Source organism: Lynx rufus, unplaced genomic scaffold (assembly GCF_022079265.1).
Source record: "Lynx rufus isolate CCGP_SWC_20201006 ecotype Redwood Valley unplaced genomic scaffold, mLynRuf1.p SCAF_7, whole genome shotgun sequence".
Classification (NCBI taxonomy): Eukaryota; Metazoa; Chordata; class Mammalia; order Carnivora; family Felidae; genus Lynx; species Lynx rufus.
The window spans coordinates 25010357-25037662 of NW_025814889.1; the positions used below are offsets into that span (position 1 = coordinate 25010357).

Sequence of the window (27306 nt, forward strand, 5' to 3'; positions counted from 1 at the left end):
GATTTCACTTATATGTGGAATATAAAAAAACAAGTCAACAAACAGAATCATAAATACAGAGGACACACTGGTGGTTGCTAGAGGGGAGGTGGGTAGAGAGGTATGGACAAAATAGGTGAAGAGGAGTAGGAGGTACAAATTCAGTTATAAATAAGTCACAGGAATGAAGAATACAGCATATGGAATATCATCAATAATATTGTATTAATGTTGTATGGTGACAGAGGGTAACTACACATATGGTAGTGAGCATAGCATAGTGTATACAATTGTCCAATCTGAATTTGTATATTGAAACTAGTGTAACATTGTATGTCAGCTATACTTCAATTAAAAAAAAGGTATTAGGGAAAACAGTCTCTGAAAATATTGGGAAACATGTCAGCCAAAATATTTGTCCTCACACCTAAATTTGTAAAGACATTGGAATCCTTATCACCACAGTGTTGATTATGTTCAGTACACTATTTTGGAGCCCGTTTGGGGCATTCAGGGAGAGGCTACTTTTATAAGAAAGATCTAAATAAGAACATTCTAGATAGGAACAGTTGTAATATACAGTTGACCCTTGACCAACATGGTTTCAAACTGTGCAGGTCTACTTTACTTACACATGGATTATTTTTGGATACTGTATAGTACTGTAAGTGTATTTCCTCTTCCTTCTGTTTTTCTCAATGTCATTTTTTTGCCCTGGCTTATTCTACCGTACAAAACATGTATTAATCGACTGTTTATGTTACCAGTAAGGCTTCTGGTCAACAGTAGGCTATTAGTAATTAAGTTTTGGGGGGATGAAAAATTATATGCAGGTTTTTGACTGCACCCCAACCCCTGTGTTATTCAAGGGTCACCTGTAGTTTGAAATATTCATACACATTTGATAAGTAAGTAGATAACCATAACTTTAATAAGTCAAGTGTTTCAAAATTTGGTGCTAAAGTTACAATTGAAAATTGTATATTGTTTTCCTTATCTCTAATTGAGAAAGTTATAAATCAGAAGCTAAGTTTGAAAACTGTTGTAACCCTATATTTTTCCTTTCTTCAAATAGATTTTCTGAAATCTTTGTGTGCATATGAAAAGAAATAAGTGTTTTAGTCATAATACTGATAGCAAAATATTTTAACTCAATTTTTTGCCAGTAGAATTTCCACATGACAGTATGACAGTCCCACTTTCTTCAGTTTATATGTATTTAAGAGTCAGTCCTGAAAAATTAATAGCAAAAAGCATTCCTTCAAATTTTGTTTTTCTAAAAGTAAAAAAATGGAAAGCCCATTTTAAGGAACAATACATTAAGGTAAAAAACTGCTTAAACTTTCATAAATGGCAGTTTTTCTAATAATTTCCAAGTAATAATTCAGTATACAATATGATTCTTGTTTAAACTTTTTTGTACCAGTAAGATCAAACATCACCTTTCAGAGATGATACACATTCAATAGACCAATGTTAATTGTGCTTTTTATCAGATTCACTTAAGTAGCATTATATATATATATATATATATATATATATATACACACACACATATTATATATACATACATATATATACATATATACGTGTATGTGTGTGTGTGTGTGTGTGTGTATATATATATATATATATATATATATATCTGTTCTCAATTATCTAAAACTAAAATAGGAATTTATTTATGTGATTGTCCTTCTATTTAAGCAATCCCTAACTTTGGTTTAGTCTCTACAAGTATTATTTCAAGACCACATGTCATAAGCTATATATAATTCCTACAATGTCTTTTGTTTACCTTACACATTCTAAATAATATTTGACTTATTTCAGATGCAGTGGGAGTTGGAAAAAAGTATAACCAGAGCACTGGAAGAAGGTATGTTGCCAATATGTATGAATTTAGATATCATTGATTTCTGAAATAAACTCTAAATAGTAAATGGCATCCCTTTCCATTGTTTGGATGATAGATACTACATTCACATTTTTTTGTACATATCTAATAAAAAATGTAAAAGTATGAGCATAATGAAGAACATACTTCTTCCTCATTTAGTCATCATGTTTCATAGCTCTTTTAAAATCTCCCAAAAGTCTAGTGCACCCAGGTGGCTCAGTTGGTTGGCCGACTGATTTCAGCTCAGGTGGGTTCAGGCCCCACAGTGGGCTCTGTGCTGAAACCTCGGAGCCTGGAGCCTGCTTCAGATTCTGTGTCTCCCTCTCTCTGTGTCCCTGCCCGCTTGTGTTTTGTCTCTCTCTCAAAAATAAATGAACGTTAAAGTTTTTTCAATCTCCTAAGTCTATATGTCTGTTATTATTTCTGGCGATAATCTTCCTTCACTGGTGCCATCCCTATGAAACTGTCAACCTGCACAAGTCTCAGAAAATGTGTGCTTTATCAAATTGTTGTTTCTGCTAGTAATAGAAGACCCCAAAAGCCAAAGTCGTTTTAGTAATGCTTGGTTAAGTAATTATAGGTCATATAGCTCTCACTTGACAGGTAATGGGTTTAAATCTTCGCTCATTGACTTTGTCATCATTGCTTTTGCCCTTGAGTCAAACTTCAAGTTCCTTAGCATGGAATGAAAACACCCAAATCAGTTTGCTTCTTGCCAGATTATTCAGCCTTGTCTCTCACTATTTGCCCTACTCTGCTGCTTTGCTCTAGCACCTTGTCAAACTAAACTACTCATAATTGCACAAGTGTTCTTCCTCACTTCTAGCTCTTTGTATGTGCTTCTTCCCTCTACCTAGCATACTTTTTCCTTGTCCTTCAGGTATCAGCTTACATATCACCTTCACCAAAGAGCAGACAATATTGACACAAAACTGGGATATCCCTTCTGTATACCAGTAGTGCTATGTTTTATACCTGTCACTTATACCTGTATACTTGGCTCTGTTTGGAAATGCCTGTTTGATTTTTCAGTTTATAGTTGATGATTGTTCAGGGTGGACTGTGTCCTCATCTTGTAATTTCACCTTGTAATGAAAAAACCAGAAACTCTGATATTTATCCACAATAGCAATTAATTCAGTGTGCAACCCTGAGCAAAATATATTTAATAGTAATCTTGGGTTTCATATTGCAGTTGTATGTAGGTATTTTTCATTTTTCTTAACACTTATTCATGAAGGCCCCAACTTTCCTTTCCTTCCCCTTCCCCTTCCCCTTCCCCTTCCCCTTCCCCTTCCCCTCCCCTCCCCTCTCCTCTGCTTTCCTTTCTTTCTAACTTGTAGTTAAAAGTATTTTGTATAAGGAATATAATTCTTTCTTTTCCTTTTCAGCTGCTACTGAATTTGAATCAGGATCCTGTAGAACTCCTTTAGTATCTACTGATGATTCAATTCTAAATCAAGACCTGGTATGGAAAGCGTCACAAGAATATGTACAGATTTTGAACAAAAATTATATGATTTGAAAAATAGAAAAAATTTACTGGATGCTTACAAAACATTTTCAGTGTTTCCCAAATGTTTTTGTATCATATGTGTGTGATGAAAATCTGTATAATATTTTAAACTATGCTTCTTGGCATCTCATTAACTTTTAAGCACATTTTGTACGTGGAAACCAGCACTAGAGGGTTTTACATACTTCAGACCGCTCCACTACCAGCTGTTTGAACAGCACCCAACCAAGTTGCCACTAATACTTCAGTAGTGTTAATGGATGGCTTTTGTATTTTCCAATTTTTGTTACTATATGTGGACCTAAAGATTTAGACATTATTTTGATGTATTCCTGCTATGGCTATTGCCAATGTTTGTATGTATTACAATTTTTTATAATGCCATAAAACCTATGTATAATTGTAAACACTGATTCATAGCTCTTTCCACATGGAGAAATAAAATTTGTCTAAGGCTTTTCACCTTTTCTCTTTATTTATTTTTGATTTGCTTTTTGGAAACAAAGTTAGAGAAAAGAAAAACTAGAGAAAAAAAAAAGAACTCCCTCCCCCCCCAAGAGTCATTTGCAAGTAAATTGCTAATGTGATGCCTGATTCCTGTAGCATTTAAATCCTACAAGTCAGTACATTCCACATAACTACCATACAACCTTCACAATCAGAACATTAACTCTAATACACTCAACGCTTGAATAATGGGGTTAAGGGCTCTGACCCCTATGCCCCATAGTCAAAAAGCCATGAACAACTTTTGACTCCCAAAGACTTAACCACTACTACTACCAATAATCTTTTGTATATTATATGTATCATACTATATTGTTACAATAAAGTAAGCTAAAGAAAAAAATAATATGAAGAAAATTATAAAATATATTTACAGTACTGAAGAAAATGTGTGTGTAATCAGTGCACCCATTAAAACTCTTTTGTTCAAGGGTTAAGTATAATTTATCATTTATTCCTCGTAATTCTTTTTAAGTTTGGTCACTTATCTGTAGTATACGTTATACCAAGGAGGGTCCTGTTCAGAGCCATGTATTGAATTCCGTTGTGTGTCTTAGTCTCTTTCAGTCTAGAACAGTTCCTTTGTCTTTCCTTGACTTTCATGATTTTTAACCTTTTGACGAGTAAATTCCAGTAATGTGGAATGTCTTTCAATGTGGATTTTTCTTAGGTTTCCTTATGATAAAATTCAGATCATACGTTTTTAGCAAGAGTATCACTACAGTCTACTCTTTTCATTGCATCCTATCACATGACCTACAATTTGGATTTGTCCCAATACTGGTGATGCTAATGTTGGCCACCGGAGGTAGGATCTGCCAGGTTTCTCCCCTGGAATGTTAACTTTCCACTTTATAATTATTTAGTATTTTATGGGGAAGTACTTTGAGACATGTATTATCTCCTTTCTCAGACACCCTGTGCCAGGCCACCTCTTCTGCAGATGATGTGCCCCCCTGCAGGTCCTGAAAACCCACACTGGGCTATTTTTCCCCTGTGTAGATGCTTCCCCACCCTGTTCAGTCTGTGTTACTTCATTATTCTATATCATGCACTTTTCAGGGATGCTCTCACTTGAGCTCCAACACTGTGCAGGGTGACTGTCCCACATGTAATGCCTTCCCCATTCTGTCTAAGCTCCAACACCTCACTCTGGACCCCCACAACTCCATGCCTCTGTTTCTAGGACTGGGAACTAAAATGTTGGGGATGGGAAAGAAGAAAGGAAGGAAGGGCTCCACAGGTCTTTTATAATCAACTTGGCAAGCTCTCCAAAGCCAAGTTTCTGATTGGAATTGCATCGAATCTGGCAATAGTGTGTAAGGAAAGACATTTCTCATACTGATTTTCCCAAACAACTAGTATTTTAATTGCCTAAGCTTATTCCCCACAATATATTGTTTATTACTCGAGTATTTTATCTGCAGATTCCTTTGGATTTGGTTCATGCAGTGACATAGAATCTAAATAGTGGCATTTTCGTTTCTTTCCAATTCCTAGAGCTTTAATTTTTTTTTTCTTTCCTACTACAAGAATGACGTTGAGTAAATGTGAGGATAATGAGTGTTTATGTCTTCTTGAAATTGCAACATGTAAAAGTATTTTTCTATAACTAGATAGTGGGGTTTTGAAAAGTATAGATCTTTTATTAGTCTCTTAGTTTGCTCTTACCGTTTATAACAGATCACCATCAACACAGTGTCTTAAAGCCATACACATTTATCTCACATTTTTATGGGTCAGAAGCTGAGCAATGACTTAGCTGGGTCCTTTGCTCAGGTTCTCACAAGGCTGTACTTGAGGTGTCCGCTAGACTGCGCTTCCCCATTTGGGTGCTTCGATGGGGAAGAATCTGCTTCCAAGCCCACTGAGTTTGTTTTTAAGAGAATTTCCTTGTGACTGTATGACTGGACTCATTTCCACAGCTCTTTGCTAGTTGGAGGCTTAGGTCCTAGTGGTTGCCCACGGTTCCCAGACGCTTGTCTTAGTCCTTTTGGGCTGCTCTAACAAAATACCATAGGCTTATGGAAAAAAGTTTTATTTTTCACAGTTCCGGAGGCTGGGAAGTCCAAAATGAAGGCACTGGCAGATTCAGTGTCCAGCGACGGCCTGCTTCCTGGTTCATGGACGCTGGTCTTCCTGCTTGGCGCAGGGCCAAGGGAGCTCTCACAGCCCTCCTTTATAAGGGCACTAATCCCATTCATGAGGGCTCCACCTTCATGACTTAATCATTTCCCAAACCCCCCACTTCTAAATACTATCACGTTGAACATTAAGATTTAACACATGAATTTGGGCGAGTGGGGACACAAATATTCAGTCTAGAGCAAGGCTGTTCCTTGTTCTTGGCCATGTAGACTTCCTCAATACGGCTGTTTAGTTTAGGAGGCCAGCAAGGAGAATGTCACTTCAGAGAAGGCTCAGTCCTCCTTGAAGGGTGTTCATGTGATTAGATCAGGTTTGCCTAGCATGATCCCCCTTTTGATGGACTCTGAAGTAACTGAATTAATTATGTCTGCACAATTCCTTTACATTGTCCATATTCTAATAGCTAGAGTCAAGTCACAGATCTTAAGAGAAAAGAATTATAAAGAAAAGGTGACAACACTAAAGGGCAGATATTATGGGGTCACTTAGGGTCTTTCTGCTACAAGTATATTAAGGAAGTTCCCTTATGATACTAGTTTGTAAGTTTTGTCATGAATGAATATTGAACGTTAATAGATGTTTACTTCACATCTATTGAGATAATTTTTTTAAGTGTTTATTTTTGAGAGAGACCAAGCAAGCCAGCAGGGGAGGGGCAGAGAGAGAGGGAGGCAGGCTCGGAAGCAAGCTCACGCTGACAGTGGTGAGCCCAACACGGGCTCAGATTCACACACTGTGAGATCATGACCTGAGCCTAAGTTGGATGCTTAACCCACTGAGCTACCCAAGCACCCTGAGATAAGTTTTTAAAATATTTGTGAATGGGGGGAGGGGCCAAGATGGCAGAACAGCTGGAAGTTTTCTGTGTGTCTCGCATCCATGAAATACAGCCAGACCAACACTAAACCATCCTGCACACCTAGAAAACTGATTGGAGGACTAGCACAACAATCTGCACAACCTGAACCACAGAATCCAGCAGGAATTTACCCCAAAAGAAAGAGCATAAAGAAACGACAGCCAGGGATTTAACCAACACAGATACTAGCAAGATGTCTGAACCAGAATTTGGAATCACGATAATAAGAATATTAGCTGGAGCCGAAAATAGATTAGAATCCCCTTCTGCAGAGATGAAAGAAGTAAAAAATAGCCAGAATGAAATAAATAGTGCTATAACTGAGCTGCAATCACGGATGGATGCAGAGGCGGCAAGGATGGACGAGGCAGAACAGAGAATCTGTGACATAGAGGACAAACTTGTACTCTCTCAAAAGCAAATAAATGTAAAAAATTAAGATGCATATTAGACAAAAACAGGAGTTGTTTTGTCTTTTGGATGACACTTTGCTTTAAATTGCTTTTTTTTTCTTTTTTGAGGAATACTGATGTCCTTAGGTGATCTTTAAGTAATGATTAATTACTATTACCAGGTACTATAGGCTCATCAGGTTTTACCCTTTTTCATGTCCAGTATATATATTTTTGATTTTATTTTTAATTGGTAGGAGTAGAAAGATGAAAGGTAACTTTAACTGAATAGACTTTTCCTTTAATGAGGATAAGTTACAGGTGGGTGATAAAGAAGAAAGAGACGTGCCTTAGATTCACACAAGACTAGGTTTATTCATAGCTTTCCTACTTGCTAGGTGTTGTGACCTTGGGAGCGTTACGTATCATCACTAAATATGTTTCCTGATATGAAAAGGAGAATAATAATACATCCTTCAAGGGTGGTTGTGCATAAATTATATTTTATATACATAGCATTTAATTTAGTGCCTACCATATGCTTATCAGCATCGTTAACTATAATTATGCCTGTTTTATTAGCATTCACATTAAAATATTATCATTTTAAGCCTGCAGATAGTTTTTATACTTACTTGACCTCTAGATGGCTTTGAAGTGCACTGTATCAGATTAAGGAAGACATGGGGAATTCTTTTTTAAAATCTTTACCTATTCAGATAAGTGACCTCCACATGGTTTCTTGTTTATCAAAGGACTTTAAATTAGCAACTCTATAATACATTACCCAAGTGGGACAAGAAGCTCCCTTTTGTCCCTTCATTTTAGTCTTGGAGATAATTTACAAAGATGAACACTTGAACGTGTAAATGGTTGATTCTGAACAGACAGGCAAGATATTAACCTGATAAAGTATATCGAAATTAGTTGTTTAAATAACTCTAAATTCCTAAGAGTGAAGTTATCTCTGTTATTTTAGAACAGCCCTCATGCTTGCTGTAAATTATGAATCAACAAATGTAGTCAGGCTTCTTCTTCAGCAAGGTATTGATCCCTTTCCTCAAGATGTATATGCATGGACTGCAGCTGAATATGCTTATATTAAGGGTTTTAATCTGTGTTTGCATTAAAATGCTAGTTATTACTAAACTGAGGTTTAAAATAATTTAACTGTTAACTTCGTACGTAACAAATGGGATTTCGCAGTTTGGTCAGGCAGTTTTGGAATGGCAGTTGGTTAGTCCACAACATTAGCCAGAAATCAAGCAAAGGACTAGACTAGTTGGAAGTAGAAATGTGTGCAGGATTCTTTACCTCAGGACTTTTGAGACCTTTATCCTTAAGGATCCTAACCTTACCCCTTTGGTTTCAAGTATAACCCCTATGCATGGGGTACAAATAATGTTACATCTCTGTGTTTTCTAACTAGTAACTTGGGTCTTGAAATGTTCAGTTGTGTGGAAAACCCTGTACTTTCCTTTGAGAGCTATCTCCTGTACTCTCTCCCTTGAATTTTCCAAGAACCAAAGGAGCACCCTAAGACCAAAGAGACAGACAGTCCTCTTTCACAAGTCGTAGGGAGGGGAAAAAAGAACATCCTGATCATTCTGCTGTTTCCTTTGATTCTGTTGCTGCGGCATTGCTGTTGAAACTGGTGCTGCAGCTGGTCGTGATTGACCTTTGCTCCCAGGATTCCCTTGCTGATCCAGATTTTCCAGTCTTCATGGGGATCCACACTTAGATTTCAAAGTTACAAAGTTTCTTTTGTTCACTGCACATGCAGCACGTATGCTCAGCAGCTATCCCAAAGCACCAGCACCCTGTTCTGGCAGCTGGGCCTCCTGGCTTTAATCATACACCCCTTTCCCTACACACTCAAAAACCTTATGTGGAACCCATATCTTAGCCTAGACTTTCATTATGAGTTACCCTCTGAGGATCTTGTTTCTCTTTTTTTTTTTTTTTGCCAGAAGATGTTAGTTGGGACCATTCTAAGCTGTCAGAGATGTTCAAATAATGCTGCAGGAAGAGATCGGGCTTCCCTTTCTCCTTTGTTAGTAGATCTGTACCCCTGCCTTTTTTTTTTTTTTTTTTAAAGCATGGAGCCTAACATGGGGCTCAAACTCATGACCCTGAGATCAAGACCCAAGCTGAGATCAAGAGTTGGAAGCCCAACTGATTGAGCCACCCAGGTGCCCCTGGACCCCCGCTTTAAATCCTGTGAAGCAGGTGCCCCTGGACCCCCGCTTTAAATCCTGTGGAGCACCTTTTCTGAGGTCATGGAAGGTGTCATCTTGCCCTTCCCAGAGTCATGAGCGTCACCTGGCGTGAGAGGCCATGTTTTGGGTGTAATATCTCATTAAATCCTCTTATCAACCTTGTAAAATAAGGCAGAAAAATACTTGTTTTATAGAGGAAGATTTTGAGCCAAAGAGAAGTGGCTTATCCAAGAACAAATAGCTATTGGTTATAGAGCTAGGACTTCTGAGGCAAAACACTTTCCATAATGGCAAGCTAATTCTAATTATTATTATTATTTTTAATGTTTATCACTTTTGATAGAGGGAGACAGAGTGCAAGCTGGGTTGCAGGGTGGGGGAGATGGTTGTAGAGAGAGAGGGAGACATAGTATCTGAAGCAGGCTCCAGGCTCTGAGCTATCAGCACAGAGCCCGACACGGGACTCAACCTCACAGACCACAAGATCATGACGTGAGCCAAAGTCAGAGGCTCAACTGACTGAGCCACCTAGGTGCCCCAGAAAGCCATAGTATTTTAAAAATACATATTAAAAATATGCTATGTGAGAAGTTACCAACGTGTCTATACTGAATAGAATGAAGAGGAAAGCTGACAAATAAGATATTCCTTATTTATTTATGTGTCTCCTTCTTCCCCTTCCCCACTCTGCCCCTTTTTACCATACATGTAGGGGATTTTTAGGAATTTTATATTAAATATGAAATACTGAAGTATGGATTGCAAAATTTTGCCTACTATGATGCATTCACCTTCTCTAAGGTTCCCAACACTTTTGGACCTATTCTCCCATTTTCTTTCTCAAGAGTAAGCAGCAAGGTGTAAGAACAGTCATTAGAGCTAGGAGATTGTAATCTAGTTAACCCTTAGAGTAGCATGTATGCCGATGGCACTAGCACTCAGTCTACTTAGGTATCAGTTTCCTCTTTGTGAAGAGAAAAGGTTGGACCAAATGACACCATTGTCAGTTGTATTCTAGAAACTCCTATAAGCTCTCTCTGGACAGAGATTGGAAGGGGAAGGACAGAGGTTACATGGTCAGAGCTCTACCATCAGAACAGCTCTGCTTTAGCATTATTTTTGACTTCTTCATATAAAATTTAATTGGAAATACTATGCACACACACTGGCATGCACATACACACACAATGCCCTATGAAGTAGCTTGCATCTCTAAGATCCCCTAGTTTGTGATATTTTATTCAACTTTCTCTAGTTTTAGCAGACTCTAAGTGCTCATCAAGTAATGTATTTCCGGGTTCTGAGAGACTTATTAAATAAATGCTACCTTAAATCTCTTGAATAAATAAATCAAGAGCTTTAGGATTTACTCATAGGTTTAGTCAATTGTTCAAAATGCTAATAATCATTCTCAAATCTCTTTTTGAGACCTTTTTCAAATTAACATCTCCTGAATTTGAGGAGAAAAGCTAAATATGAGAAATACACTTGCACAAAGGCTTTTGACATTCGAGAAAATTATGCAATGATGCACACACACACTCTCTCTCTCTGAAATAATGTCTTTTTTTTTTTTTTTAAACCCTAAAGTGCTATGGTTCTACTGTGAGCCTCTGAGCTCCTCTATGGCTATGTTTCAGTACCTCCCTCAGGCTCGCTGTTTCAGTTATATCGCCTTGCGCACGTGTCAGTTTCTCCCTCAGGCTCGCGGTTGATTTCAGTTACATTACCACGAGCACATGTCAGTGCCTCCCTCAGGCTCGCGGTTGGTTTCCGTTACGTTACAACCTGCACGTGTCAGTTTCTCCCTCAGCCTCGCTGTTGGTTTCAGTTACATTACCAGGAGCACCTTTGGGTTTCCTATCTTTACCTGCATCACAGGTTTGCCGAGTATAATTTGTCAACAACTAGTGAAAATGAGTCCTAAACTCAAATTATATTTATGATACTACTACAGCATTGTGTTCCCTTTACACTGGATTGAAATTTTCACCCTTGGTACAAAACCAATAGGGGCTGCAATTCTGTGCACTTTATTGTTAGCCAACACTATTATACATGTGCTCATTTAAAAACACAATCAGTTTCACTTGAGAATTTCCTTGATACAGTTATAAAAATGATAACTGCATTCAATATCAATACTTAAGATCTTTTTAGTATCTGTGTGGTAAATCTGGAGTACCCAAAACAAAAATAGGGGTACTTGGGTGACTCAGTCGCTTGTCTGACTCTTGATTTCCGCTCTGGTCATGATCTGGTGGTTTGTGGGTTGGAGCCCCGCATTGGGCTCTGTGCTGACAGTGCAGAGCCTGCTGGGATTCTCTCTTTCCCTTCTGTGTCTGCCTCTCCCCTGTTCTCTCTCACACTCTCTCTCTACAAATAAATAAATAAAAACAAAAAGACTTCCACTGTACATCAACATGATAGTTGTCTCCAGGAAAAACACCTTGGCAGCAGCTGGCTGTGCTATAAACTCAACTATTCTTTCTTGTTTTCATGTAACTTGAATTTAATGGAAGGAATGAATAACAAAAATGACTTCAGATTTAAGTATAGGTTTCATTCACTGTCTGAATGTTGGAACATCCCTATGAAAACTTCTGTAAGCTGAAACGGTGTAAAGCAAAGAGCATCCCCTGCCTTCTGAGAGATCACATTATACCACTTCTGTTTTTATGGAAGTCCTACATCACTACCTGTTTTTGCTAACCAAAAGAAATCCAAGGGGGGGGGTGTTTCATTTTTACACTGTACTAATGTACATTTTTCACAAAAACAAAGTCACATAATGCAAACTTTCAGAGAGCAAAGGATACCTCTGGGAAATGTTTGCCCTCAAAAGGAATGAAATGAACCTTTCGTATAAAATACGCGCACACACACACACACACACAAACACAAGTGGCTGTGTTATGCCCAGAATTCGTGATCCCCAAATACCGCCAGGGAGCCGAGTCTGATGTAAAAGCAAAAGAGCCTTTATTCGAGCTAGCTCAAGCTCAATCCCCTACCTGCACCGACGCAGCGGTGAGATACCAGGGAGAGAGAGTTTCCAAAGCACAAAGGTTTTATTGGGGCCTAGGGGCAGTTGGTGAGGTAATAGCTATGGCCTCAGCCGATTGGCTGGTGAAGGGTCCGAGTTCTGTTAGGCAGGTGGGGGAGGGGGTGGCTCAAGGGGAGGAGGTGTGGTCAAGGTGAAGGACATAGAACAAGATGGAGTTGGCCAGCGTAGGCCCGCCCTTTCATTCCCCCCCTTGTCATGTAGCTTACAGACCCAATCATGGGACCGGCTGCATTTATGGTGACAAGGGGAACAGAGTTTGGAGGTTTACGCAAGTTCTGGGAAGCAAGTGTCCCTGGGGTGGGTCTGGGAGGTCTGATTAAGTATTGTCCCCGAGCTGGTGTCTATGATCTGCCAGGTGATGTTTTGGGGGGCGTAGGGACTCCCAGCAGCATGAGCAATGACAAGCAGAGTTAACAGAGTTACCAATATTAGGTGGGTTGAATGCGCTGTAGCTTGAACTTGAGCGGGTTGTGTTGGTCCCGACTGATGGCCCATTGCGTGACGAAGTGCTTCCGGATCGAGGAGGGGTCCGCTGGCCGAACGTGGGTGTGATGGACCCAGGTCGCGATGCCGTCTACTTTGAGAGCGGTGGGGGTTGTCAGCACCACGATGTAGGGTCCCTTCCAGCGCAGCTCGAGGGTCTCTCGGTGGTGTCTCTTGATGTAGACCCAGTCTCCCAGCCTGTACTGAGGTGTCGGGGTCGGGCCAGCCTTGTAGATGGCACGGAGGCGTGGCCAAATGTCCTCGTGCACCCTCTGGAGCCCTCTCAAGGAAAGAAAAAGTTCTTGATCTTTAAACTCAGCAATAAATTCAGCTCGAAGGCTGGGAATAACAGGGGGTGGCCTGCCAAACATGATCTCGTAGGGAGTAAAACCCAGAGTGTAAGGAGTGTTTCTAACCCGGTAAAGGGCGTACGGTAGGAGAGTCACCCAGTCCCCGCCAGTCTCCATGGTTAATTTGGTAAGGGTCTCTTTTAGGGTTCTATTCATTCTTTCTACCTGTCCTGAGCTCTGGGGCCTATAAGCACAATGTAATTTCCAGTTTGCCCCCATCGCCTTGGCTACTGCCTGTGTTACCTGCGAGATAAAAGCTGGTCCATTGTCTGATCCTACCATGGCAGGAAAACCATACCTGGGTAAAATGTCTTCTAGTAGCTTCTTAGCCACCGTCTGAGCCGTTTCATGCTTGGTTGGGTATGCCTCCACCCAGCCAGAGAAGGTGTCTGTAAATACTAAAAGATATTTATAACCATACTTTCCTGGTTTGACTTCAGTGAAGTCGACTTCCCATTGGGCTCCCGGTCTGGTGCCTCTGAGCCTGGTTCCTTTTTTATTTGATGTGGCTCTCGCGTTGGTGAGTTGGCAGGTCTTGCAGGCAGATACAACTTGCTCTATTTTGGTGTCCTGTTGGTGAATCTTGATTCCGGCATGTCGGATTAAGTCTTTTAATTTTCGGGCCCCCATGTGAGTAGACCGATGCATGTGCATATTGAGACTCCGAGCCGGTCTGGCAGCACGAGCTCCTTGTTAGGTGTATACCACCATCCCTTTATCTCCTGGGCCATGGGGAGTTTCTTGATCCGCTGTAACTCCTCCTGGGAGTATTTGGGCTGGTCTGGTAAAACTGGGTCTCCCGGGTCCGGTAGTGTATGGTCATGGTGGGGACTGGAGTAAGGGTGACTGCCTTGGCTGCCTGGTCAGCCTTTCGATTACCTCTAGCTACTGGGTTATCAGCTTTTTGGTGCCCTTGGCAGTGGATAATGGCTAGCTTGGCAGGAAGCCATAAGGCCGTAAGCAGGTTAAGTATCTCCTGCTTATTTTTTTATAGTCCGTCCTTCTACCGTCAGTAACCCCCTCTCCTGATAAATTGCCCCATGAATATGAGCTGTGGCAAATGCATAACGGCTGTCTGTGTAGATGTTAAGCCTTTTTCCAGCTCCCAGCATCAGCGCCTTGGTGAGGGCTATGAGCTCTGCTCGCTGGGCTGACGTTCCGGAGGGTAGAGCCTCCGCCCATACGGTGTCCGTTTCGGTGACCACCACTGCACCCGCATACCTGTGTCCGTCTTGCACAAAGCTGTTGCCATCAGTGAACCAAGTAGCCTCGGCATCGGGGAGGGGCCGGTTGGTCAGGTCCGTCCGGAATCCATGTACTTGTTCCAGGATTCCCGCACAGTCATGTAGTGGAGCACCTAGGTCAGGGTCGGGCAGCAGGGTTGCAGGATTGAGGGCTGCACTGGGGCGGAACCGCACTCGTGGAGGGTTGAATAGGAGGCTCTGGTAATGAGTCACACGTGTGTTGCTCATCCATCTATCAGGAGGCTGTTCCAGGACCCCTTCAATGGCGTGTGGGGTCGTGATCCAGATCTCCTGTCCTAGGGTCAGCTTGTCTGCATCCTTGACTAGGAGTGCTGTTGCCGCAGTAATTCTTAGGCATGGCGGCCAGCCGGCAGCCACTGGGTTTAATTTCTTAGGTAAGCCACTGGGCAGTTCCAGGGGCCTAAGGCTTGAGTTAGAACCCCTTTTGCTATTCCCTTATGTTCGTCTACAAAGAGGTGGAAGGGTTTCGTAATGTCTGGTAGGCCCAGGGCTGGGGCACTTAGGAGGGCCTTTTTTAACTGATTAAAGGCAATTTCTTCTTTTTCAGTCCATTTAAATGTTTTCCCCTCTTTGGTAGCTTCATATAGGGGCCTGGCGATCTCAGCAAAACCTGGAACCCAGAGGCGGCAGTAGCCGGCTGATCCTAGGAATTCCCTCACTTCTCTTCAGGAGGTGGGAGTAGGGATCTTTAGGACAGTTTCTTTTCTGGCATCTGATAACCGCCGCTGTCCGCCCTCCAGGATATACCCCAGGTAACTTACCCTCTCCCTGCATATCTGAGCCTTCTTCACGGGTGCCCGGTACCCTAAGGCCCCCAGGGTAGCCAGCAGGTCCTGGGTCCCTCGCTCACAGTCTTTGGCCATGTCGGCAGCAATCAGGATGTCATCTACATACTGTAGAAGGGTGAGGCCAGGGTGCTCCCTTCTGTACTCACCCAGGTCCTCGTGTAGTGCCTCGTCGAAGATGGTGGGTGAATTTTTGAATCCCTGAGGTAGCCGTGTCCAGGTGAGTTGCCCACTGTAGCCCTCCTCCGGATCATGCCACTCGAAGGCGAACAAGGGTTGGCTCTGGGGTGCCAGCGGCAGACTGAAGAAGGCATCCTTTAAGTCTAGTACAGTATACCAGACCCTGGAGGGCACCAAGGAGCTCAAGAGAGTATACGGGTTGGGAACAGTTGGGTGTATGTCCGCGACCCTCTTATTTACTTCCCGGAGGTCTTGTACCGGTCGGTAGTCATTTGTGTGAGGCTTTTTGACCGGCAGTAGGGGGGTGTTCCAGGGAGACTGGCAAGGAACTAGTACCCCTAGGCTTTGTAGTCTCCGGATGTGTGGCTGGATCCCCTTCCGGGCCTCCTGAGACATGGGGCATTGTTTGATCCTTACCGGACTCTCTCCTGGCTTGAGCTCTACCAGGACCGGGGTCCTGTGCGCAGCTAGTCCTATCCCCTCCACCACCACCGGTATCTGCCCAAATCGAGGGGAATTCTTGTAGCCATCTGTCTGTATTATCCTCTCTCAGGAGCGCCTCCTGGTGGAGGCGGTATTCATCCTCCAGTTTCATGGTCAGTACCTGGATGGGGTGGCCCTTGCCATCGGTAACCTGAGGCCCCCCTTGTCTGAAAGTTATCTGAGCTCCAATCTTGGTAAGTCCCGTCCTAACAGCGGGTAGGGGCATTCTGGTATTACCATAAAGGAGTGGGATACCCGGCCCGTTCCCAAATCTACTGTTCTTCTGGTAGTCCATGAATACTGGCTCATACCAGTTGCCCCTTGTACCCAGGACTTCTTGCTGGCTAGTTTTCCTTGTGGCGTGCGGAGGACCGAATGTTGTGCTCCGGGAGGACCGAATGTTGTGCTCCGGTGTCGACAAGGAAGTCAACAGGGGTCCCCTCCACTTTAAGAGTTACCCTGTGTTTGGGGAGAGGGTCCGAACCCCAACTCCCCTAATCACTTAGTTCATCTAGCTCTAGGACTTTTACTCGATCAGTCTTGCTTCCCTTCCCGCCGGCCCCTTTTGGACAATCTCGGGCCCAATGCCCTATCTCCTTGCAGTATGCGCACTGATCCTTCTGCAGCCTCTGCTTCCCCCCCTTGGTGGTTCCTTTACCTTTTCTTGCGTCGTCTGCCAGCTGCCGGAGACGGCGGTCTCGTTCCTCCGGGGAGTCAGCAGTGGTAGCTAGTAGTATTCTGGCCAGGTCTCGAGTCTGCTTACTGCTGGCAGCCGCCATGGCGCGAGCCTGCTTGTCCTCGGGAGGCTCCCGGTTATTATATACCTTTTCGGCTACCACCAGTAAGTCCTGCAGACTTTTTTCCCCTAGTCTATCTATTTTCTGTAATTTTCTCCTAATGTCTATGGCCGATTGGTTTACAAAGGCCATGATAACAGCTGCCTTGCTTTCCGGAACCTCTGGATCCATGGGGGTATAGGTACAGAATGCCTCCATGATCTGTTCTAAAAAGGCAGCCGGAGATTCATCTTTTCCCTGTTGTACATTTCCTACCTTGGCCAAATTGGTTGGCTTTCTAGCAGCCATTCGGAGACCCCCCATTAGAGTCTGGCGGTAGACCCGGAGCCTCTCCTTACCTTCTGCCGTGTTGAAATCCCACTGGGGCCGAGTTAAGGGGAAGGAGGCATCTATCTGAGCCTGGTTGGTGGTGGGATTCCCGTCTGCGCCCGGAACTAGTTTTCGGGCCCCATTGAGGATTCTTTCTCTTTCTTCAGTCGTGAACAGGACCTGCAAAAGCTGCTGGCAATCGTCCCACGTGGGCTGATGGGTATAAAGAACAGAGTCTAATAAATCAATAAGCCCTGCCGGTTTCTCGGAAAACTTAGGATTCTGAGCTTTCCAATCGTAGAGGTCACTAGTGGCGGAAGGCCAATAGTGATGGGGCTGATTCCCCTCCGCGTCTGGGGGTCCGGTGGCTCGCAGGGGCAGAAGAGTGGAGTCGGCGGCGGAGGCGGATTGCTCCCTCTGAGCCCTTTGTCTGGTAAAGGGCGGGCTTCCCACTGGAGCGTTTCCACCTCCCGCTGCTCTCAGAACAGCGTCTGCCTCCCCCAGAGGGGGAGGATGGTGTTCTTCCGGCATCCTAGAGGGGTTATATGGAGGAGGAAAAATTAATTCTTCTTCAGTACCCCCCTGTAGGACAGGGTAGAGGGGTGCTGAAGGCTGGGTAAGACTTTTCTTCTTCTTTGTCCCCTGCAAAGCAAGAATGGGTTTTGGCTCCGGAGGGAGCGGAGCTAGGAAGGGCTTAAGCCAAGAGGGTGGGTCTTCTACAAGGTCCTGCCAAGTGATAATGTAAGGGAGCTGATCAAGATGGCCCGTCTTAGGCCGAGAGATGATACTCCTGACTCGGTGGATGGTAGGGAGGTCGAAGGTCCCCTCTGGTGGCCATCCGACATTGAAAGTTGGCCACTCGCTAGAACAAAAAAACTGGCACCGACCCTTTCGGACTTCCACACTGAGGTTGTTGGCTCTTCCCCTCACATCCTTAAAGTGATCAATCATAATACTTAGAGGAGTAGTCTGAGTCTGTCCCATAACGTCTGTCCAGTAAGTCCACAGAACAAAACAGAGAAACACAAAAACAGACAAACAGAGGGCCCCTAGAAAGTCTTCCAACTCCATGGAAGCAAAACTGAAAGCTAGCTTAGACCTTTGAGGGGATTCCACGTCCCTCCAAAACCGATGAGGGGATTCCACGTCCCTCCAAAGACGACAGCCTCATGCCGACCAGCGGGAGCGACCCGATTCTTCATATATGTCAACCAAAACAACCTCCTGCAAAAGAATTAACAAAGGGCACATCTGAAAATCCTGATGTCTTTCATCCAGGCATTAAACAAATTTGCAAAAAATATAAAATAATGCTGTTGTATTTTTGGTTTGTTCTGAAAAACATAGCTATTTTTATAACATGTTATGTATATTTACATGTATAGTTTTATCATTGCCATTTTAAGTGAATTAACCAACATTTTAGAAAAAAATCTCAGCAATTAAATTTTATTATCTAATCCAGTAAATGTTGACAGAATTCAAAAGCCCAAAAAGTATTTTTTGGGTCCACAATAATCTGTTAGAATGTCCTACACTAAACTCTACTGTGTATACTTCATTATGGATTTTATTAAATTTATTTTAACCTACATTTCAAACTGCTAAGTTTATAGTAAAATAATATTCTAGGTCTCTACTGTTGTGGATTTTCTTTTTAATTTGGTGATATCATTAGACCTAATGACTGTGCTCTATCGTATCTTGTCTTCTTGAACTTTCACAAAATACTTCTCTTATGTTCTCTAATATGTAATGCAAGAGGGAATAACCAGATAAACTTGTCACTGGTCAACATTTCCTGGTATAATAAGTGTAGGGAATTGTGTAGGTGGTAAAGATGGAAACCCTATGCTTGAAGGCTTCAACTATACTAAGGGACTCAGGTTAATCAGCAGAGGCCAATGCACATGAAAACTGCACCAGCAGAATTTGTCATCAAAGTGATATCAGCAAACATGGAGGAGTAGGCAGCTCTAAGAGGCTGTTTCCTCACAAAAACATTAAAACAAAACAAAAAAAACAAGCAAAACTGTCAGAATAAGCTATGTCAGAACACGGGAAAAGAGTCAAAGGTTCACAACAATCTAGCAAATACTGAATCAAGAAAAAGGTAACTTAAAAACGGTAGAAAAATATTGTGGCATTTTTATTTGGCATTACTCCAATCCCCTCCCCGGCTCAGTGGTGATCTTTAACAGTCTGAATATAGAGTATGGGACCCTGGTCTCTGGCTTCTGGAGGAAGCCGAGATCTTTTCTCAAAACTCTCTTAGTCTGCTCTGACCTGCCTGGGGTTACCTAAAGGACTGACTGACCTGGGGTATTTATTTTTCTTACCTGACCCAGAAAACTCAGCACAGAAAATCAGTGGATATTCTCAAAAACATTATAAGGCAAATGAACAAACCCAGCTGCCTGGGAAAAGAGATACAGTTAAGGCCTAAAATATAGCATTCAGTCTTGAGAAGGAAAGCTGGGAAGAGCTTTCCTTTGAGAAATTAGGCATTCGAAGTGTCTACATATACTGGGAAATTCAGAAAACCACATGCGTGCCCAGAGCAGGATGCATATTCAAAAAAAGACCTGAGAAGACCCTAAGTTTTTGCCTCCAGCTAAACTCTAGGCTTAATACAAATAGAAATGAAGGCGAATGCAGAGCTATAAATAAGTACTGAATAATTGCCCCAGATTACAGAAGTAATCTGAAAAGAATGGGAGAGTGTATTTGGCTCCTAGCATTCAAGGAATCCTTTGTAAAAACACTAGCTGAACACAAGCTAAAGGAATAGAAACCTCAGAGACCACGTATGATAGAGAATACTGACTTTTCAAAATACATAAGAAAAGTCAATTAAACAACCACAAAAATAGCTACAGAACATAACAAAAATATAACTCTGAAGAGTGGAAAGAATCATATCTCTAGTGTTCCAGGGGTGGCTGGGTGGCTGAGTTGGTTAACCTTCAGGGTTCAGTTCAGGTCCTGATCTCACAGGTTGTGGGTCAAGCCCCATGTTGGGCTCTATGCTGACAGCTTAGAGCCTGGAGCCTGCTTCAGATTTGTGTCTCCCTCTCTCTTTGTCCTCCCCCACTCATGCTCTGTCTCTCTCTCTCTCTCTCAAAAATGAATAAACTTAAAAAAACAGTGCTCCACATTATTGAAAACAAAATGTACAGTTTTTGATACAAAATTTAAATCATGAAAAGAATCAAGATATTATGGTCATCTCACAGAAGAGATTAACAGAAACTGCCCCCGAAAAGCACAGACAAGTTACTTATTAGACAGACTTTAAATCAATTATCTTAAAAATACTCACAGAACTTGGGGCGCCTGGGTGGCGCAGTCGGTTAAGCGTCCGACTTCAGCCAGGTCACGATCTCGCGGTGCGTGAGTTCGAGCCCCGCGTCAGGCTCTGGGCTGATGGCTCGGAGCCTGGAGCCTGTTTCCGATGCTGTGTCTCCCTCTCTCTCTGCCCCTCCCCCGTTCATGCTCTGTCTCTCTCTGTCCCAAAAATAAATAAACGTTGAAAAAAAAAAAAAAAATTTTAAAAAAAATACTCACAGAACTAAAGGAAACTATGGACAAAGAGCTAAATGAAACCAAGAGAACAATGTGTGTATGTGTGTGTGTGTGTGTATATATATATATGAATATTATTAAAGAGAAAGAAATTAAAAAAAATTTTGTTAATGTTTATTTTTGAGAGAGAGAGCATGAGCTGGGGAAGGGCAGAGAGAGAGGGAGACACAGAATCTGAAGCAGGCTCCAGGCTCTGAGCTGTCAGCACAGAGCCCGACACGGGGCTCAAACTCACAAGCCATGAGATCATGATCTGAGCCAAAGTCGGATGCCCAACTGACTGAGCCACCCAGGCGCCCCAAGAGAAAGAACTTTTTAATCCACAAACATTCTAAAGCTGAAATGTACCACAATGGAAATTAAACTTACTAGAGGGTTCAAATAGTAGATATGAGGAAACAAAATAAAGAATCAGTGAACTGGAATTTAGGTTCATTGAAATAATCTAGCCTGAGGAACACAAAGAAGGAAATATAAAAATAAAACCCAAGAGACATGTGGAATTCCATTAAGCATGTCAACCTATGAGCAAAGGGAGTCCAGAAGGGAGAGGAAAAAAGAACAGAAAGAATACTTGAAGAAATAATGGCCAAATATCTGCCAAACTTGACAAAATACATGCATTGATATGCTCGAAGTTTAAAAAACTCCAAAAAGGGTAAACACAGAGAGATCCAGGCTGAGACATATTAGTCAAATTGCCAAAATTAAGGACAAATATACAATCTTGGAAGCAGCAAGAGAGAATCAAATTACATGTAGGGGATCTTCAATGGGTTTAACAGCAGATTTCCTATCAAAAACTATGTCACCAGAAAGGAATGAAATAGCATTATGAAAGTGCTGAAAGAAAAAAAGCTGTCAACCAAAGAATCTGTATCCTACAAAACTATCTTTCAAAATTGTGAGAGAGACTAAAATCTCCCAAGATTAACAAAATCTGAGAGATCATGACAAGTATATTTGGCCTCCAGGAAATGTTAAAGGGATTCCTTTAGGATGAAGTAAAAAAGGACAGCAGTAACTTGAAGTCAGGTTAAAAAATAACTCTAGTAAAGGTAACTACATAGTTAAATATAAAAGCCAAAATTATTGTATGTTTGGTTTGGAATGTCAATATTTCTTATATTATTTAAAAGACAAATGCATGAAGAAATAACTAAAGTCTACGTTAAAGGGTGCACAATTTATAAAAGATGTAATCTGCAACAAAACCAATATAAGGGCAAAGCCATATAAAAGTAGAGTTTATGAAAGCTATTGATGTTGAGTTGGCATCAATTCAAAATAATTCTTAGAAATTTAACATATTTATAGTAATACCCAAGGTAACCATTAGAAAATCTAAAAAAAAAAAAAATTTAAAAGAGTAAAGCACAAAAATCAATTAAAGACAAAAGAAGGCAGTATTGGAGGACCTGAGAAACACAAAAGATAAAATACATGGAGAAAATAAATGGTAAAATGAGAGAAGTAATTCCTTTACTGCAATTGCTTTAAATGTAAATGAATTAAATTCTCTACACAAAAGGCAGAGAACAGCAGAATTGAATTAAAAAAATTTTTTTATACTTCTTTTAGATCCAAAGACACAAATAGGTTGAGGGTGAATGGATGGATAAAGATATTCCATAGAAATAGTAAACGAAAGAGAACAGAGGTGACCCTGCTATTATCACAAAAAATAAACTAAGTCAAAAATTGTTGAGGCAAATAAAGACGTTATATATTGGAAACTGTTGTACCCAAAAGTTATAACAAGAATTATGATACCTGAACCAAATAACAGAATTGCAAATTATACGAATCAAATGTCAGCAGAAATGAATGAAGAAATAGGTCTTCAAAGGTAGAGATTTCAATAGCCCACTTTCAAGAATGTATACAATGTTTAGACTGAAGATTAATAAGAAAATACAGGACTTGAACAACACTATTAATTAGGAGATATTTTATATCTATGTGTGTGTTACATAAATCATATATATATATATATATATATATAAACATACATTCTTTCAATACATTATTTTCAAGTACATGGAATACTCTCCAAGATATGCCATATTTTAGACCACAAAACAAGTCTCAATAAGTTTAAAAGTATTGAAATCATTCAAAGTGTCTTCTCGGAGTGCAGTAGAATTAAACTAGAAATCTATAGCAGAAAGAAAACTGGAAAAATAACCTATATAAGGAAATTAACACATTCTTGAGAAGAAATATTTAAGGAAGAAATCACAAGGGAAATTAGGAAATACTTTGGAACAAATGAAAATGAGAATGCAATATACCAATACTTAATGGGATGCAGTGAAAACACTTCTCAAAAGGATTATTTATAGCTATAAACATCTCCATTAAAAGAGAAATTTAAATCAGTGACCTAACTTTACACATAAAGAAGTGGCAAAAAAAAAAACCCCACAAAAACAAAAAACAAAACGCAAAACAATGGAGAGAACCAACAAAATAAAAAAAGATGAACAAAACTGACAAACATTTTGGCACAAAAACAGACAGACAGACCAATGGAATAGAATAGAAACCCCAGAACTAGACCCACAAACGTATGGCCAACTCATCTTTGACAAAGCAGGAAAGAACATCCAGTGGAAAAAAGACAGCCTCTTTAACAAATGGTGCTGGGAGAACTGGACAGCAACATGCAGAAGGTTGAAACTAGACCACTTTCTCACACCATTTACAAAAATAAACTCAAAATGGATAAAGGACCTAAATGTGAGACAGGAAACCATCAGAACCTTAGAGGAGAAAGCAGGAAAAGACCTCTCTGACCTCAGCCGTAGCAATCTCTTACTCGACACATCCCCAAAGGCAAGGGAATTAAAAGCAAAAGTGAATTACTGGGACCTTATGAAGATAAAAAGCTTCTGCACAGCAAAGGAAACAACCAACAAAACTAAAAGGCAACCAACGGAATGGGACAAGATATTTGCAAAATGACATATCGGACAAAGGGCTAGTATCTAAAATCTATAAAGAGCTCACCAAACTCCACACCCGAAAAACAAATAACCCAGTGAAGAAATGGGCAGAAAACATGAATAGACACTTCTCTAAAGAAGACATCCAGATGGCCAACAGGCACATGAAAAGATGTTCAGCGTCGCTCCTTATCAGGGAAATACAAATCAAAACCACACTCAGGTATCACCTCACGCCAGTCAGAGTGGCCAAAATGAACAAATCAGGAGACTATAGATGCTGGAGAGGATGTGGAGAAATGGGAACCCTCTTGCATTGTTGGTGGGAATGCAAATTGGTGCAGCCGCTCTGGAAAGCAGTGTGGAGGTTCCTCAGAAAATTAAAAATAGACCTACCCTATGACCCAGCAATAGCACTGCTAGGAATTTATCCAAGGGATACAGGAGTACTGATGCATAGGGGCACTTGTACCCCAATGTTCATAGCAGCACTCTCAACAATAGCCAAATTATGGAAAGAGCCTAAATGTCCATCAACTGATGAATGGATAAAGAAATTGTGGTATATATACACAATGGAATACTATGTGGCAATGAGAAAAAATGAAATATGGCCTTTTGTAGCAACGTGGATGGAACTGGAGAGTGTAATGCTAAGTGAAATAAGCCATACAGAGAAAGACAGATACCATATGGTTTCACTCTTATGTGGATCCTGAGAAACTTAACAGGAACCCATGGGGGAGGGGAAGGAAAAAAAAAAAAAGAGGTTAGAGTGGGAGAGAGCCAAAGCATAAGAGACTGTTAAAAACTGAGAACAAACTGAGGGTTGATGGGGGGTGGGAGGGAGGGGAGGGTGGGTGATGGGTATTGAGGAGGGCACCTTTTGGGATGAGCACTGGGTGTTGTATGGAAACCAATTTGTCAATAAATTTCATATATATATAAAAAAAACTGACAAACATTTGTATGACAAAGAAAAAAATAACATGCAAATAATGTCAGATAGGAAACTGGGAGCATTACTACCAATTTTACAAAAATGAAAAGGACTGTGACAGAATACAGTGAACAATTGATTGTATGCCAACAGATAACCTGATAAAATGAGCACATTACTAGAAACACACAAACTACCAGACTGACTCAAAAGGAAATAGAAACTCTGTATGGATTTAAAACAAGTAAAGAAATTGAATCAGCAATGAAAAACTTCGCAATAATATACAGGAGCAGATGGCTTCACTTGTGAATTCTACAAAACATTAAAAAAATTAACATCAATGCTTCTCAAACTCTTCCAAAAGAGTTTCTCTTCTCTTTCTTCCAGAAGAGGAGAGAACACTTATTGATTCACTCTATAAAGTTAGAATTATCATGATCCAAATCCAGTTTGGTAGTTCCTCCCTCGAATAATTAAACAGAGAATTACCATATGATCCTGTAATTCTATTCTTAGTTATATACCCCTAAAAATGGAAAAATAGGAGTCAAAAAATACATGTACACATGCGTTGATGGCTGCACTATTCCCAGTAGCCAAAAGGCGAAAATAACCCAAATTTCCATCAGTGGACACACGGATGAACAAATTGTGGTTCACACGTACAATGAAATACTATTCAGCCATAAACAAGAATGAATTACTAATATCTGACAATGTGGGTGAATCTCTAAAACATTATGTTAAGTCAAAACATCACATTATTTTTTGGTCACACTACATGAAATGTTCACAATAGGTAAATCTGTAGAGACCAAGAGCAAATTGGCGACTGCCAGGAGATAGAAGAGGAAAATGGGGAGTAACTGTTTAGCAGGCATAAGGTTTCCTTTTGGGCTGATACAAATATTTTGCACTTTGATAGAAGCAGTGGTTGCACACACTGTGAATGTATTAAATGCCTTTCACAGTAAATAGATCATTCGCTTTATTATTTTTTTTAATGTTTGTTTATTTTGAGAGAGAAAGAGTGAGCGGGGTTGGGGCAGAGAGAGAAGGAGAGAGAGAGATTCCCAAAAGGCTCTATGCTGTCAGTGCAGGGCCCAACACGGGGCTCGATCCCACGAACTGTGAGATCATGACCTGAGCCGAAACCAAGAGTCAGACACCAACTGAGCCACCCAGGTGACCTGGATTGTTCACTTTAAAATGGATAGTTTCAAACGTGAATTTCATTTTTTTTCTCAGCAGGCTCATGCCCAACATGGGGCTTGAACTCACAACCCTGAGATCAAGAATCACACGTTCTGTTGACTGAGTCAGCCAGGCGCCCCAAGAATTACATTGTAATAAAATTAAAATTGTTCTTAACACCAGGCTTTAGGTCAGAGAATAAAGATAGTGAATGTGATTGGGAGAGAAAAGGTAATTGGAGCAACTAGAATTCCTAAATGTTGAATCATAACCTATGTAAAAAAGTATTCTTACTGGCCTTGTTCCCCTAAGGTTACATAATTACAGATGATGTCCCAGCAGAAGCAAGGTGAGCTGTGAATCTAGGATCACAGATCTTCTATGCCATATGCAAAGTGCAAACTGTAATGCACAGATTTAAGGAAGTCTTCCGTATAAATAACGATGTTTCCCAAGTCTCATTTTAAGGATGCCAGTTTTTCTAGCGTTTATTCAACTAGACCTTACACTTACCAGAACAAGCTTAGAACAAGAGAAATATTGGTGAAAACAGGCCAAAGCAATGAATATTCACTGAAATTGTTCCAACTAAATTTTCATTTTTATGAACAAAGGCATAAATTGGGATATTATTTAGTTTAAAAGGCTATTTAGTTAAGGTTTTTATTTGTTTGTTTTGTTCATTTGTTTTGACAGAGTCTCCTCTTACACATAGTGAGTGAACTCTAGAATGGGAGATCTTAAGTTACTGTTCAAACACAAAGAACTTGATGATAAAGTCCCTGGCAAATAATTGCATATTAAAATACTCACTTCTACAAACACAGGGGGCAAATGTATGCTGAACTCTTTCTTCTTTCTTCCCCCCAGTTGGATAAGCAGTTGAATGCAACTCCCTCTTTTAATTTTTTTTTTTAACGTTTATTTATTTTTGGGACAGAGAGAAACAGAGCATGAACGGGGGAGGGGCAGAGAGAGAGGGAGACACAGAATCGGAAGCAGGCCCCAGGCTCTGAGCCATCAGCCCAGAGCCCGACGCGGGGCTTGAACTCACGGACCGCGAGATGGTGACCTGAGCTGAAGTCGGACGCTTAACCGACTGCGCCACCCAGGCGCCCCTTTTCTTTTTTTTTTTGCAACTCCCTCTTTTAAAGAAACTTTGCTTCTGAAGGATCAGAATGTGATGTGCTCCCCCCCATTTTTAGAGGCCAGGCTATCATATTTCCAAAATTTATATTTCAAAGAGAAAATATAACAAAATATTTAAAGTCATACAGTGACATATAAATAATTGTTATACAATGTAGTTTAGAAAAGAAAGTGGGCACTTATATTTTATCATGGATATTTGAGGTTCTAATAAAATACAATAGCTGAAAAATAATTCATACAGAATT

At 40.9% G+C, this 27306-nt stretch overlaps 2 protein-coding genes across 10 annotated transcripts in view; one reads left to right on the plus strand and one right to left on the minus strand.

The window, feature by feature from the left end:
• Positions 1–3857, plus strand: part of ANKRD26 (ankyrin repeat domain containing 26) — a 113013-nt gene extending 109156 nt beyond the window's left edge. For all 9 annotated transcript variants that reach the window (XM_047065012.1, XM_047065017.1, XM_047065020.1 and 6 more), the window contains 2 exons: positions 1813–1858; positions 3271–3857. In XM_047065012.1, coding sequence (XP_046920968.1) covers positions 1813–1858; positions 3271–3404 — 180 coding nt within the window. In that variant the 3' untranslated portion in view covers positions 3405–3857. The remainder of the gene's footprint in view (positions 1–1812; positions 1859–3270) is intronic.
• An 8956-nt stretch (positions 3858–12813) lies between these two features.
• Positions 12814–27306, minus strand: part of LOC124501822 (uncharacterized) — a 36551-nt gene continuing 22058 nt past the window's right edge. Inside the window, 7 exon segments of the mRNA XM_047066305.1 lie at positions 12814–14109; positions 14177–14408; positions 14410–15059; positions 15062–16130; positions 16132–16331; positions 16334–16555; positions 16792–16860. Of these exon segments, the coding sequence (XP_046922261.1) occupies positions 13016–14109; positions 14177–14408; positions 14410–15059; positions 15062–16130; positions 16132–16331; positions 16334–16555; positions 16792–16860 (3536 nt within the window). The 3' untranslated portion in view covers positions 12814–13015.